The sequence below is a fragment of the Gobius niger genome (assembly GCF_951799975.1).
Source record: "Gobius niger genome assembly, chromosome: 9".
Lineage (NCBI taxonomy): Eukaryota > Metazoa > Chordata > Actinopteri > Gobiiformes > Gobiidae > Gobius > Gobius niger.
Window position 1 is genome coordinate 17,322,963 of NC_136860.1, and position 16,238 is coordinate 17,339,200.

Here is a 16,238-nt window from a genome sequence, read left to right on the forward strand (position 1 = left end):
GATAGCATTATTGGTGTGCTCCCCCCACACTCTCTAATGATATGTTTAAAATGGCCCATAATAGCGATGAGCCAGGCTAAACGCTTCGGTGAAAATCCAATTTTAGCAGACAATCGGCTGAATTTGGCTCACATTAACGGAACGTGATGTGGCCACAAAACCCGAGTGATTACTTGTCAGGAAGGCAAGGCTTCAACGTTGCATTGTGTGGAGATGTCCCACAGAATGCAGGCTGGCAGGACAACGGCTGCTCACAACAAGCTACAGCCAAGTGTTCAATGGAAATGGATATTGGTTTACTTGTACTGTAAGAGCAAAACAATGTGATGTATATTCCTGTTTAGACCAATGTGTGCTGCTTGGATTATACGGAAAAAGGAGATGTTTTATATGTGGATACATCCGAGACGGGTTGCATAATTATCTGATGGAGGACCCTCAAACCTACAACTGTTACCCAGCCCATTTTATAAACATGAATATAGAAAATGGGGGGCAATGTGAAACCTTTTTGCCCATGGCCCCTGCAAGTCTGACAGCTCTGAACATCACACTACAGTATGTGAGTGTAGGCCATGTGAGGTTTATTGTGACAGACGCAACAGCAATGTTGTTAACAATATTTGTCAAGGGATGCATATGTCCACTCCCACTACTGCCCTGATGCCACCCATGCATAGTATAGAAAGTGAAAAAAGTCTGGATGCCATTGATCCAAGATGCAGTGCGAGATGTGATATGTTTGTGAAGGCGCTCAATTCATCCAGGGAGTATCCATTGTAGAAAAGCGAAATCATCGACTGGACTGGGTTTTGGTAAAGTTGAGGATGTTTCGCTTCTAATCACAGAAGCTTCTTAGCTGTTTTGGTCAGAAAAATACCCTTATTCAGTGGCACAGCGGTTTGTGATCGTGCTTCACAGCAAGAAGGTCCGGGGTTCGATCACTAAACAGGGTCTTTCTGTGTGGAGTTTTGTATGTTCTCCCCGTGTCTGCATAGGTTTCCTCCAGGTACTCCAGTTTCCCCTACCACTAAAAAAAACATCTACAATAGATAGTTGAATGATTTGTGCACATGCATGAATGGTGGTCAGAAGAACCTTTGGCACAGATGTGTGCAGTCATACTTTTGTCAGTCTACCCCAGGGGTAACTGTAGCTTCATACGTAGCTTACCACCACAAGAGTGAATGATGTAGAAAATCCCCTAAAACTGTGTGAAGCGCTTTGGGTGGTTGTGTCATGTGGAAAGTGCTGTACAAATAAGATACCATTCCATCTGCACAAAAAGAGACAGGTGGCACATCATGTAGCTTTCTGTTTAAAAAGAATTATAACTAAATATTATATTATTATATTGTGGTTAGTGGTTACCTCTTTGTATATTGTGATGGATAGTGCATCTGTCTATACAGTCTATGGTCTAAGCCCCTGCTGAAATGATGAGTGTAGTGTAAGCAAATGCTTCCTATGAAAATGTTGGAAAACAGAAATCACAGCACTTCCCCACTGTGTTTGCTTTCTTGGAAACATGCTTGTTGCTTCAGAAATCCTAACCTGTGGGTAATTATGTATAAACTGCATAAATTTCCCGTGACATGGCTGGTCGTACAGCAGTAATTAAGCCTCTCTTGACAGTGTGTGCCTTAGGTATTTTTAATCTCACAGAAAATCACTGTGACGGATGTGTTTACGGGGCTCTGCTTCATCACGTGATGTCTCCAACGGCAACATACACCAACCAGACAGTTTGTCAAGGTCAGCAACTGCACAGGCAATTACGCTTTCATTATTCATAAGCTAAATACTCTCAATACATTCTTTCCATAAAGCACATTTAAGTGTATTATGAATAACTGCAGATTTGGTTGGATTTTGAATGTTAAAGAATCATATATTAAATTACAAACAAATGCAGTAGCTTTATCAATTGAATTTAATGTGGATGTTCATCATGGCTGATTTATTTCTCAGAACAATGTTTAAATTAATAAATTAAAGTGATCATGCACATGTTTACAGAATGTACAGTCCAAATTAAATTGACAAAGTATGACATTGCATATAGTAACACAACATTAGAAATGTCAGGCAAATGCATCAGTGTGAACACAATGACAGAGACGCTGAGAGCTAGAAACAGTTACATAAAAACGGTACAAGAGGTACAAAAATACAGCATTGTAAAAGTACAGACCAAAAATCAGTAGCTTATTGGTTTTTACAGCATTTAACTAGAATCACTACAGAAGAGAAATGAATTGAGAGCCACCGCGTTACACCTTCTGAAGACATGCTGGATCCTGACTACAGAGCAACACAAGAACAGACCGTGCACGCAGCATGCTGGCCGACCTTCCCCGACAAAAATGGGGAAACTAAGAGATGGGTACAAGGTTTGAACCCAGAGAAAAAAAGGGTTGGTTACAAAAAAAAAAAAGTGTCATTCAGCTGTGATTCAAGTTTGTACAGAGGACAGATTACAGTGGTTAGCTTCAAAAGTCCTGCGTTCAGAAGAGCACGTCCTCGTTCTTGATCAGCGCCTCCACCACTTGTCTCTGGTAGCGGATGTCGTTCAGTGCCGTCATGGCGTCTTCCTCTGGCGTGCGCATGAGAGTGGGCCCAAAGATGATGGCGAGGTTCTCCGCGTTCATCAGGTTAAATTTCTCATTCTGTGTCACCCTGTAAGCGGATTATAATGTCAAGTTAAAAAAAAGGAAAGAACAAGATGACTTTTAGCTGCTGTAAAGGCTTGTGCGGAGGCTGACCTTTTCAAGTGCGCCATGAGGTACTTGAGCGTTTCAGTGTGGGATTCGGGCAGCAGAGCGAGCGCCTCTCGAAATGCCTCGAGCTTCTTCTCTGGGTCTGAGAGCTCTGGAAGAAAGCAAATTAGCAGCTTATTCAATAGTCCAGAATAGGGACAAGATAAAATCAGCGGTGCAGTGATTTCCTGTGAGCTAATAAAGACCATTAGTCTGGGAGAGGGGAGGGCTTTCACAGATCTGCTCATAAAAAAAGCTTTTAGTGGAAGAACAACAAACGCCTAAGGCTGCGTTTGCGACTGCGCTGCAAATGATAGATGCAATTAGGGAAAAACTAGGAGAAATAATGAAAACCATGGCCATATTGTAAGAATAATATAATTTAGACATGCTCTCTGAACATGAATATTTATAGAGAGCTATTAATTTATATATAACTCATGCATCTGTGACACAATCCAGAAGACACTGAAAAGCTGTGTATCAGTGGAAACGGTAAAATGTGGTAATGTGCAAGAAAATACCACTTTAAGTTATAATTTCATAAGATGTAGTTGTAAAATAGGGCTGCAGAACATATTAATCAGCACATTGGGAGTTTGACCACAATCAAGTTGTCTAGACTTGAAAAACTCAAGAGAAACTTAATGGATGAATCTGTGTGACGTATATTGGGGAGGGGGCTGGCGCTTTGAGTGGGGACGAGGAAAACGGACTGAAGATACAACTACTAAAACGTGCAAATAAGACAAAATACAAATCCAGGTACTGAGTGTTATTTCATTTCCATCCTTTGCATCAGTGTTTGAAATGTCCCATAATAAACTTGTTACCGAGACAACGCTTGGCAACAACTGAATTAAGTGGTGGCTCTTACTTGCAGCCTCGATAAAGCGGGGGTATGCGTCGTAGGAGATGACAGGGACAGGAAGCTCCCTCAGGTACATCTTGAGCGCTCCTGTGATGATGTTGATGTCTTCATAGGCCTTCGCTGAGATGTCTGTCTTCTCGCCATCTGTGAACATGATGTTGAAATAAGTCAGGAGGGTTTTTCTTTTTTACACTAGAAAGGCCGACGTCAGCACTCCCACTTCACAGAAATCTCCTGACCACAAGTATAAAAACTCTTGCTGCGTATCATTGGCCTCAGCTCTTCTCTTTGACTCGGAGTGAGTTATGCATGCGTTTCTGAGCGGGCCGTGGCCTACTTGTGCAGGCAGACTGAACATCGCAGCGCTGTGAGCTGGAATGACACTCTGTCATGGATGATCTCCCACACGCCGATCTGGCTCAGAGTTTAGCCCAGTGCTGCGGGCGTCTCCTCAGAGTTTAAATTCACACCGCTCTCGGCCAAGACAGCCTCCATCTCATGCAGCCCCTCTGCTGACTTCCAACGCAGCACAAGACGGCTGTTCTACAGCTAAGACAGGGACTGCATCTGTGCATAGGCCCCTATAGATCGCTGAGTCCACACTGCACTGAACTGAAGGATGTCTCAGCAGATGGACACTAATCCTTGACTTACGTGTCACTTTTTCATTAGTTGTAAATCTTATGTAAGCAAATGTACGCAAGTCATCAAGAGCGACAGTAATCTATAGAGGCTTTTAAGTGTGACATAATCAACTCTTGTGAAATATATCATTTATGTAACTTTGAAAATGTTTCCATAGTGCACTTTAAAGCCACACCGTGTAAGATTTTTCTCAATAAAAAATGTTGAAATACAAGCAGATGACAGATATTTTTATCATTGAAAAATACCTCATAAATGTGCAATGTACATGTGCTTTTGCTGTGAACGGCTCAGCCCTCCTTAGACATGACAAACTTTACCAGGAGTGAGTATATCTCCAGCTCAAGATGTTGACTAAAGTCAGCAGAATTTGAGATACAAACAGGTTAGGTTTTTATCCAAATCCATTCTTTGATTACCCACTGCAGAAATAGCATTTTCTGTGTTAAGCTGGTGATTAGGAACATGTTTTGTACTGATGACAACAGTATAGTCCAAAATGTGCCAGTGTCCCTTTAAAAAAAACTGTCCTTCATTTTCAGATATCCTGTATATCTTTTTTCACCAAAAACACTGGCGTTTGGTCCATTTAAATCTCGTTTTGTACATTGGTGTCTGCTGTTTTTCATTCTGTCTGTCTCGCCACTTCTGTACAATCACTCGGAGGCTTGTGCTTCTTTGTCAAAACTTTGACAGCCATATTGTTTCCAAACACCAAAGCGCTTTATAAAAGGCAGCTACAAACCTTTGTCAAACGACGTCTTAACTTCTTCGACGGAATCGCTGAATCCTGATATTCTGTAGAGCCCCTCAGATTTCAGCCCTGTGAGGGAGATAAACATAAAAACAATAGTTAAACACCGTCACGGCTGTCAGGGCTAATGCAGAAAAATCAACCTGCTCCCGTCGCCCGTGGGTAATCTAGGAATTGCCATTAAAGCGCTCTTGAATATGCATAAGGAATTAAAAAAGGAAAATGGCCGCAATGTCACACAATAGGGGTAGCACGGGGTAGATGCAAATAGTTTCCCGCATCGCTGGGCAAAATAATAAAGACATAAATCAAAGTTAGCTCCAGATGTGTGTTAGCGGGCAGACAATGAGGCAGTTTCCCATGTAGCCGAATGATTTAACTCTGAGGCAATCAGCTCAGGCAGCAGGAAACATGGTAATGGATTCCTCATTACAAGTGAAAATTACCAAGAGTCTCATCAGTTGTCTGAGTGCCCTACAAACATTAATTGTTATAAGTAATGCAACCTGCCTGATCTGTGTATACCGTTGGTTATAAAAGTAAAGTGTTTTTTATCATGCTTTTATGTTCATCACAAATTTCGCAATTACAAACCAATAAAAACAGCATGGGAGGGAGCGGTTTTATCTACTTGTTTGCTGGTTGATTTGAAAGATATCTTAAAAATAATTGTGATTTCAATTTAAAATCATAGTTCCCAGCAGATTTGTGCAGCAGACACCCTTCTGTAGTCAAAACCAGCCACATTAGGGACACTGTATTGGGCAATGGAGTCAGGCATGTGGTCAAGGAGGCCCAAACCAGCAAACTTAAACAAACACTTGGGATTGTTGAACAGCTGCTGTCCCATTTCAGGAACAATATTAGGTAAAAACTGGTACATGCGGGGTCCTGAACTGACCTCTGGATTCGATCTCCCGTATGCACATGTCCACCACCATTGGGCGCGCTGTGTTGTATGCGTTCACCAGCGTGGTCAGGTCACAGCTGTACACTTTACGGATGTGTCTCAGGCTGGGCTTGCAGTCGTTGGGGACCAGGGGAGCGCACTGTTTATGGACGTTCAAACCGCAATCTGTAAGAGACGTCAATGAAAATATTAATCACAAAGCATTGCATCTGTAGGGCATTTATAGAGGGAGTTTTAAATGAATGACATAACATTTCGCTCAACTCAATAAAAGAGCACCAAGATTAAGCAACCGCAGCAGATTATATTTTCACTGATGCTCCTGGTTGAAAGATGAAGTGATAATTGCTCTCTCGCTATATATAAATTTAAGTTTGTTCTCCAGAATTATTCAGCCCTACTCAGTAATTGAATGAAAGAAAAAACAGGGCACTCTTCCTTCATCAAAATGATCTATTTACATTTTCAAAAAAAAAAACTCTTTTGAAGGGGCTTCTTCAAAATCATTAAAAACATTGCGTTTTGGATGCTAATTTATCCCACGCGGAGCTGCTATAACAAAAACAGCCTTCTTCAGGGTGGGAGTAATTGAATTTCTGCGGCGTGGACATTTTATAATGGGAGCTAAAGCCGTCTCCACACATTTACACTGCACGGGTTAATTGTGATCTGCTTGGCCTTTTCGCACACATTGGCCATGCAGACCACTGTTAATCCCCTTGATCAATATTTGTCCCCCTCAATGTCAAAGAACCACTGGAGAGCTCTTGCCTCGCTGCCAAATGGGAAACATTGAAGCGTCCTTGAGCGCCGGTCAAAACCGCCCATTTCTGGATACAAGCACTTGTTTATTCAAAGAGTGGGAAAAACAGCCGCGAAACAAAGACACAGCCTGAATTGTGCTAGTTTGAATTTCCTGAATGTGGCCCAGTGGGTGTTCAAGCAGGACATTTGTGTCTAAGTGTCCGTAGTCTTTCGTCACAGCCCAGGGTCGGGAGGCACGGCTGTTTAAGGGCAGGATTCTCCTTATCTCTTTTTGGAAGGAGCGAGAGAAACAGACTGCTATGGATCGGCGAATGAGAGAGAGGGATATTAGCTGTAGAGGGTACGCCATGGCCCGTAGGAGGGACACTGAACACTGCTGCGCGCTCCATTCTTTTCCAAATCCCAGCTCTGGCGCACAAAGGCTGAGGAAGCAGCAATTCATGCACCGCGGGCTACACAAGACCTACTTTCTTTCCCAGACTGAAACGAGGCCGCTCCTTCAACTGCTCGCATCTTTTCAGGCTTCTCCAAGTTGGCTGTTTGATGAACGACAAGCTGTTTTCATACCCTTCAAGCACAAAAATACACAAAGAGCGCGATATGGCCTCAAAAGTCTCGCCTAAGCTAGATTTCTCGAGCCGAGTGGAAAACATTGTGATTAATACGGCTCCCTTGAGAACTGCCGCACAAGCCGCATTGATATGCATTGGGGCAAAAATGTAATTACTTTAAGAGATGATTGTCGTAAGTGCATGAGACAGGCGGAGAATAGGAGCAGATCTGTTATCAGTGTCTGGATGCGTTCGCACTGAGGGCGGGGGGGTCCCATGTGGGGCGGGTGAGGGTGAGCCAGTGGCCCCTGGGACCCTGGGATCCGGGAGAGTGAGGAGGTTGGTTTACCGCACCGTCAACTCTGTCTGGGTTGCTATAGCGAGGATGATGCACTGAGCTGGGTTATTTTGGATAAATGTTATGGGGAAAAATAGGCTATTTTTGTTGCCCTTTTAGACATGGTATCATTTTGGTACATTTTCATGCACGTTTTTGGTCATTTGGAGAGCTATTTTAAGATTATTTTTCCCAACAATTCAATAGAGAGGGCACAAAAAGCCAGACAAAATGCAATGAAGGTTAATATTCATGGGTTTCAGTCACATGTTTTGAAAGCCACTAGGAAAAAAGCACTATTGAGCGATCAATAGACACAAAATATTTGATGTAGCTTAGTTAAGGGGTAAATTCTCAATCACCAGAATCTGATCAACAACCGATTTTGTTTCTAATTGGGTAACAACAAACTAAAGAAATAAAGAATCCATGACTTCATTAGAGGAATACCAAAGCTATTTTTTGCTTTGTAGCTATGAGTTCATGTGAAAATCGGGGTTGAGCAGTCCTGACCTAGCTGTGGGGTTGAGGCTGGTGAATTTTAATGTGTGGAAACAGAGCTCCGAGCCCTCATTAAAGAGACATGCCAGCTTTGTTTTCCTTCATGGCCGTGATGGGATGAAACTGCGGGAGAGTGAGGGGGGGTGTCTGCTCTATGCGTATATACACTGACGAGGAAATGTGGCACAACAACCACAAGCAGAAGCTGGCTCTGTGGCACCAGGCCAACGACACTTAGCACACTAAAACAGAAAAGAGGGAACAGTTTTTTTGGTATGCTAATTCGTACATCATGTGAAACTGGGCTGTCCTAGATACTGATAGACTGATGGAATGAAGAACTAAATGAAAATCCAAGCATGAAGGCACGGGAAATGGAAACATACTGTGGCTGTAGTGCTATTGTTGTCAGCGTAAGCGTAAAAAAAAAAAAACAGAGCATAAATATTTAACGCTAAAGCTGTGTGGCACACTTTGTTTCATCTATTAAACATGACAGACACGTATTGAGCTGTATTCTCGCACTGTTCACCGATGGGAAAGTAATTCACACCACGGCTGGCCGGGAATCTCTCACACATTGGTTCTGTTCCCACAACAGGAGCGGAAGGCACAGCAGTTCATCATAATGCAGATGTAGGGATGTGTTTGGTACAAAAATAGCATTAATAGGGCAAAGGGAAGGAAAAACCATAGCAACAGCTCTTCCTTGGAAACGATTCAGATTTTAAGTTTAACTTTTGCACTCAACACACAAATTACATTGCGACAGAGATAGCGTCTTTTCTATACAACAAGATCCCATTTGGAGGATACTGTACTGCCTGGATCATTGGGATTTGCTAGTTGCAACCATTCAACATAATGATTAATTGTGCAGCCACATTATAAAATCACATGCATCAATATCCGATACTTATTTAACTTAACAACTTTGTGATGTTGAATAAGATGTCACTAATACTGTAAGCGGTTATTGAGTAACAACAATCACGTCTTTCTTTCTCATTGGGAAAAAAAACTAGAGCAGTGGTTTTGACATCGACTTAACTTTACATTACATCACTAACAGTCCTGATTTCTTTGTGTTATACAACAAATAATCTAGCACTGCTGGTGGGGTGCGGTTAATACTAATGCCCATAATCCAACAGCAGCTGCACTAAAAACCAAGTAACCTACATAAATAAATGCTCACTTGGAAAAAGGCCATTAACAGATCAGGAGGTTTATGTAAGATCCGAGGGAAACGTACCTGAGCACTTGACCCCCTGCGCCATGAGTCCCCACATGAAGCTGGCACAGTGTTCACACCAGTGCGGCCCTCGGAACGTGTGCACCTATGACAAAGAAGATCAGACATTAGACCATTTTCCAGCAGTTTACAAATCCACAGCCTTTTATAGATCGGAACATCTCACAGGGTCCCTCACTTATTCATCCAGCTGGTCATGTGTTTATTCATACACAGTATTTACAAATGGCAATGAATGAGACTACATACAATTGGGGTATAGTAAAACTAAACAAAATGCCTGTAAAATTCAGTTCAAACTCCATTTCTATTAATTTTTGACATGTAAAAACCTTTTGGGGCCCCTCTGCAGTGCCTCTAAGGTCCCCCTGAGAGGCCATGTACCACGCGTTAGGAACCACTCTATTGTCTTACAGGGGTTCTAAACTGATGTGATGAAGTGATGTTGTAGAGCAAGGCATATATACTTTATAATAAATAGGTTTAGGACCAAATGGAACAAGACATCAACCAATATGTAAAATACACCAAATATTTATGACCCCCCTGCCGCCCCCAAGGGGTCACGAGCCATGACCCCGAAGTTGAAGACCCCTGTTTTATTATACTGCTGTCACTTCTGTGGTTTCAGATTTAGCCTTTAAAGTACTGCCTAGTACTGTTGTTCTGCCAATTAGATGGATGCTTGGGCCCAAACAGGGACTTGTTTGTACAGTAATTCAGGGCAAAAGACTCTAATACACTTGGTGTCTAATAAAACTCTAATAAACTGTAATAAAATTGGTGAACTTTTGTTGCCTGATTATTGCTCAAGTCAAACCCACACTGATAGAACAATGCAGAGCAACTATCCTCATTGACATGAAAAATTAATTACTTCCTTGGTCCATCCCTGACCTTTTCCACTCACCACCTGCTAATGAGATCTGTAGCAATGCTTTACTATGGCACTGTTAACCCACTAAAATATAATTAAATCACATAGCTATATATAAAAAGGTCAAGGCCTAATGATGTCCCATGGATTCTAAGTTGTCTCTTCACACATGGACACAAATCCAAATATGATTTCACCAAACCAGGCCATTAATGACAGTAAAAGTGACAGGAAGGCCCTCAGCAGATGCCTCGTTCTATACTGCAGTGTTTGGACAGCACCACAGCCCCATAGGTGTCGCCATGTGAGATGCGCCACAAGGGGAGGATAGTGTGTCTGTGGAGGGGGCTTGTTGTTTTCGCAGACTGACACTCCTGAGCCGCAGCAGTGACTGGAAGCAGAGCCGCCTTTGGCATCATGGCACCGCAGACTTTGACACTTCACCGCGGAGAAGGTGTGAGCTGTCGGGAGGATAATCTGCTTTGGAAACACTAGAGGGGCACCCACGCTCGAGTTGGGAAGGGAGGGGGTAACCCCGCGTCGCGGCAGGTAACAACAGCCCAGCCAATCAGAGCGGCCGCTGGGTGACAGGGGGGGCAACGGCGCTTCCTGATTTGTGCCAGAGGAGGAAGACACTTTGTTTGTGTTGTTATCGCTAGCAACCATAATCCCCCTCTCATAGGATGTTTTGGATTTGCTTTATTGTTCACGGCATGATATATGTGATACTGTTTGAGTATCATGTTTGAATAAAAAAAGGAAAAGTACCAACAGAGCCATCATCAGTGTGACATAATGGGGAGAGACTATAGCTAGAGCTTTACTGAACTGTACAAATGCATCAAAATGACTCTGTAAGAAACAATACAAAGAATAGTCAGCGTAAACAAAGCAATGAATAACATACGGACAAATAAAGCAGACAGGAACTAAACTACCAATATGCTCCATAGTAATGTGTTCCCTCTCTCTTCCCAGTGAAACCAGTAGCCTAAGCCAAACAGGGACACACTCATCCTCTGTTCCCCTCTCCATGAGCTTAATCTGTCCATCTGGTACTCAAATGAAGCACAGTGGACCACAGACCTACACAGACCACCCAACAAATTCCCCTTTGATAAGACTCAGTGCCTCCTCTTACCCAGCTCCGCTCTCACCCCTCCGTCGAAACCCATCCCCTCAGGCCATACATGATGAAACACTTCACATTGACTTGAAAACATAACCCACAACCACCCAGTAAAAACTCACCTTAAAGTTATGGACTTTCTCTGTCCTGGGCGTACTCTCCTTCAGTGTGGCTCGGCGGACCAGCGAGGTGAGCTGTGAATAGGCGAACAGTTTCAGTGGCTGCCAGAAAGTGGCTGGAGGTTTCTGTGTTCCCACTCTCATCCCCAGAGCGGCAGCCAACATGTCCTCCTGATTGGCCTCCCGCTTGGCCTTTTGCACAAGGGACTTCTCCTCTTTGGATGCCTCGTATGACTCCCGGGATGGCATTTTGTTGCTGAGGAGACAAAGTGGAGAAAGAAAAAAGGGAAAAAAAGGACAGCCCAGCAATTCAGAACTCCTTGGTGTTTAGATGTTGGACCGTCAGTTGCAAGTTCCACTATGACAAGACATCATAGTAAAAAAAAAGAAGATAAGAATGTAAAATACTCCTTTAAATCCGTCCCGAAAAATGGAGTTAGCAGGAGGAAAGTCTCTAAGATGACAGTGCCAGGTTTGACACAGAAATAGGTGCTGCCCAGGATGCTATACAGTACTACATGTATGCAGATGAGCTGGCTCCTGGCTAATCCTCTCCTCCCTGTGCCGCGCTGATATTCCTGCTGGAACACTCAGCCCTATGTGTGCGTGGATGCTGTCAGAGTGCGGGGGGAGGAGTCCGGGGGATTAAACGCATCCCACCAGCCAATCACTGCACGGAACCAGCGGCTTTATAGTAACCGCCACCCCCGCCCCCACCGCTATACTGCCACACTGCCATCTCTGTCCCCATCAGATAAAGCGGGGGGGTCAAAACTGCGGGGGCTGTGGGATGATAATGAGCAATGAATGAGTCAAGACGAGTGGGTCGCCGCCCGGAGAACTTGAACAGCGGGCCGTTAGTGTCGGGAGTCGCTATTTTCAAAATCATGTTACCACAGAAACTGGAGTGGAGGAGTGGGACGCACAAAGAGCGAGCGAGACGCACAAAAGGCGACCCAGCAGGCACGCAAGCTATGAGATCACTGCTGTTGACGCACGTTGAGAAATTCAGATACGCTCCACCTCCAAAAGAGGAAGATGAAATAGAAAGCAATGTAGGAACAGGAAGTGGCCAACATTGGGATGAAGATGGAGATGAAATATTGAGTGCTCCTAGATGGGTCAAAAAAGAAATATAGAAATGTTAACTCAAGCACAAAATACATTATTCTGAACACATATAAAGAGCTACAGGATTGATAGTAAGAAACAATATGAAGACCTTTGTCTTTAGTATAATGTAATGTAAATACCAAAAAATACCTGCGAAACTATAAAGAATATAAACGATATAGACGTTTTCCATCAACATCAAGCAATTATCTGCACTGAGTTGTTTTAGTGTTGGGTTTTGCCTTTCACCTCAACAAGAGGCTTCGTCAGCAGTTTAAGATCTTCTATCAAGGAAAGGGGCTACCAGTTACCCATCTTTATACTAAAATAGGTACTTTCAACTTGTTTAGTTACATTTGTTATGTAGAGATTTTGATCAGAATCGACAACTCTTCTCACGACAATATTCTTGGTCATGACCCACGCGTTGAGACACAAACTTGCCCCCGTAATTCTGTATATTATGTAAGGATTAAACCACTTACATAATCATGTGACATACAGTATAACCTATAAAACACTCACATTAATTTTAAACAGGTCATAAAAAGGCTACGTCACATGCAAGGGCACGTCATCACATAAATTGAAACAGCAGAGCCCTGAAATTACTCTATTCACTCCTGCTCATATATCTTTGGATGAAAGCACCTCTTGCCGCTTATGCAAACTACACTTCAAATATAGCCTTGTGACGGCGATGTGGGTGAGGAGCTTTTGCACTCTGCTCTTGCATTTCACACCGCTACTCAAATGTGATTACTCTCCCACGACTCGCCTGTTATAAGAGTCTAGCGCTCTCACCTCCGCGCAGGAAGTGCTTGTACTGTCTCCCCTTCAGAAATCAATAAGGACAGCCATAAGGGACAGCCACGGGGGTAGATGCCTGTGGACAACAAAGGAAGCCAGGTAGATGGTGCTCTTATGTGGAATGGCATTTTTAAGTTGGAGATAAAAGTGCTTTTTACTCAGCGGACGTCTCTGGACACTGGAGATAGCTGTAGAAGAGAGGCAGTGTTCTCATCTCGTCCACTCAGACCCTGGGCACTTTAGGTTGTTTGCACTATAATTGCCTTGCCTGCTGTTAAGTGCATAAGGAGGGCCGGGCTGGCTCAGGATGTGGTTGGCTTTGAACACACCTCTAATTGACACAGATTGATTTGCCTGTTTTGAGACATGCCCAAATACACTTCAATGGAGAATGGGCAGCCTTGTATGCTACAAAGTACACTCCAGCCTCCATATTTCTAAAGATATCACAATGCTCCGCTCCAATTAGTTCCCCGATCCGCAAATGACCCCAAAACTTTCTTAGCGCTTTATTTTAAGCAATTTCCACATTCCCTCACGTCTTTTTAAGCCATTAAGCCGGAGAAATGCTGAGTATTTATATGGCTTAGGGAGGTTTGTTACATAAGGGAAATGTTTTTTTTTCCTTTTTCCTGCACTGTTGACCTAGTACAACTGGAAAGACTTACTACCACATGACACAACACCCTTTTGATTTGATAGAAAACTGTTAATAAGCCCACAAATATAGTGCATGAGTTGGGCTGGCAGTAATTATTAAGTCAAATAACTATTAACATTCCCCCACTCCCAAAAGTTATATAAGCTTAAATAATGATGAAGGGAGAAAGAATATCATAGAGCAGATAAGTGAAGTGGAAAGACAGAAACGTAAATGTGCTGCTATATGTGCTATTAAATATGTGAAACCACCACAAAAACCTCACATTCAGACATGGTTTCTTGGTCTCTGCAGCGCTGTGACATAGAGCATAAAATACAGTGGAAAAAGACTCAAACTTACACATGCATATAGGAGGAATATGGTGTCAATGGCGTACCCTGGAGTTGCTTTGAAGCAGCCTATACGGGAGTGTTCCGCCGCCCCGAGCATGTGGTGCGGCTCAAATTGTTTCCTTTTTTTGCTGCGCTTGCAAGAAAGCTGAACAAATTACACCATATTTTCGCGGGACAAATAGATTACCTGGATGTGGCTGGAGCAGTCTGTGCAGTGACAGTGATGTATGGCAGGCTGCTATCTGCGTTCGCTATTCAAACAGGAAGGTCACAGCGCGCAGAGAGGACGCTCTTTACAATGCATGGACTCAACGCAGTGCGATGAAGCCAGACACGTTTTCTCGTCTTCATCCCTGCAAGGAGAAAATAAAGAAATATGCATTAAATCATTATGGTTGATAGTGTCTCTGTTTATAGACTGTGCGTGTTTTGGTAGGATGGGAAATATACTGCAAGCACTGAGGGTTTTAATAAACATGTTAGGTTATATACTAAATTCTGTATTGTCTTAGATTGTGTAGCTGGAAGAAATGGGCATTTATCACTAAACTAGACTAATGTGGTCTTTGTCTTGGAGCCATGTATTTTGCCAATGTTATTGTGTGCTAGGACATGCCTTACTCCCTCAATGGATTTCTTTGACACATATTTGTTTGACTTGTACAAAAACAGGCCTGGATTTCTTTAATTCGACATATGCACATACTTTAAGTACTGTAAAAAAACTTCTGCAACCCTGTAGGCCTGCAAAATGGAATGTCAAGCACATAATTTTATCTTCGTTTGAAGGTTGTATAAAAAGTCTAACCAATCATTCAAGTTAACGTCATGGATTAGAGAATTCTGGTTGTGAAAATGTAATTTAAAGACTTGAATGGTAGTTTATCTCCTCTGTTCATGTGGAGGTGAGTATTCTCCCCCACCAGCAGCATGAATGAAGCAATTGGACTTGATGCATGAGACATTGTGTGGAGGCTTTGTGGCAACAGGCAATTTATGATAACATGCAATTCATGATAACGTGCTAAAATCAGTTCATTCATGCTTAAATTTCTTACCCGACAAAGAGGTGTATGAACCAAAAAACACCCAAATTGTGGAAGATAACCTATACAATCATACTGAACATTATACAGTCAGAAATTATGTGCAATAATACAAAATGAGTGAAGTTTTGTAGCCTATTTAGGCGGAGAGCGCATTGAAGCTGTTGCTACATGCACTATGTTAGCATGGCTGTGTTGCAGCTACATTGTAGCTTAGCTGAACAGTTTGTTCAAGTTCAAGTTAAAGCATAGCAGGCTATATCGCACAAAGGCGCTAAGTGATGCCATGAACCTCAACAATTCCTCTCTTACGGTTTAATTGACAAATGTTATATCATTTCTATTTATGTATTTTGCATGCATGGCGTTTTTGGCTACATTTAGCAAATAGCTAATTTTGCCATTGAGTCTTGTTTCTTAGCATGTTAGCCAAAGCTTAGCTTGCATTACACACACAATTTCCATGAAAGTCATGCTTTCTAATGAATCACAATACATTAGGTACTTATTATTATACTAGCTTTTTAATCTTGTTTTTAATTTAGGTTATTTTTGAATATTTAGCAAATAGCTAATTTTGCCATTGAGTCTCGTTTCTTACCATGTTAGCAGTCATGCTTTCTAATGAATCAAAATACATTAAGTACATTTTTATACTAGCTTTACAAGTTTACATAATTTTGTCTTTCAAAATTCAAATGGAGAAGGCGGAAAAAATAAAGCTTGTAAGTGCCTACCCCATAATCACATAATTTATTATTTAACCCCATAATTTACATAACATAAAACATTTTAAGTCA

The 16,238-nt window shown here is 42.4% G+C and overlaps 1 protein-coding gene across 1 annotated transcript; it reads right to left on the minus strand.

Annotated features, from left to right (window-relative positions):
• Positions 1-1,966: 1,966 nt before the first annotated feature.
• On the minus strand, positions 1,967-12,112 carry chn1 (chimerin 1). The gene is made up of 7 exons (XM_079563038.1): positions 11,477-12,112; positions 9,349-9,433; positions 5,931-6,104; positions 5,021-5,098; positions 3,637-3,774; positions 2,766-2,871; positions 1,967-2,679 (listed from the first exon to the last, which is right to left on the minus strand). Exons 1-7 carry the CDS (start codon positions 11,720-11,722, stop codon positions 2,508-2,510), a joined length of 999 nt encoding a protein of 332 aa, XP_079419164.1. The 5' UTR covers positions 11,723-12,112; the 3' UTR covers positions 1,967-2,507.
• Between the last annotated feature and the right edge of the window lie 4,126 nt (positions 12,113-16,238).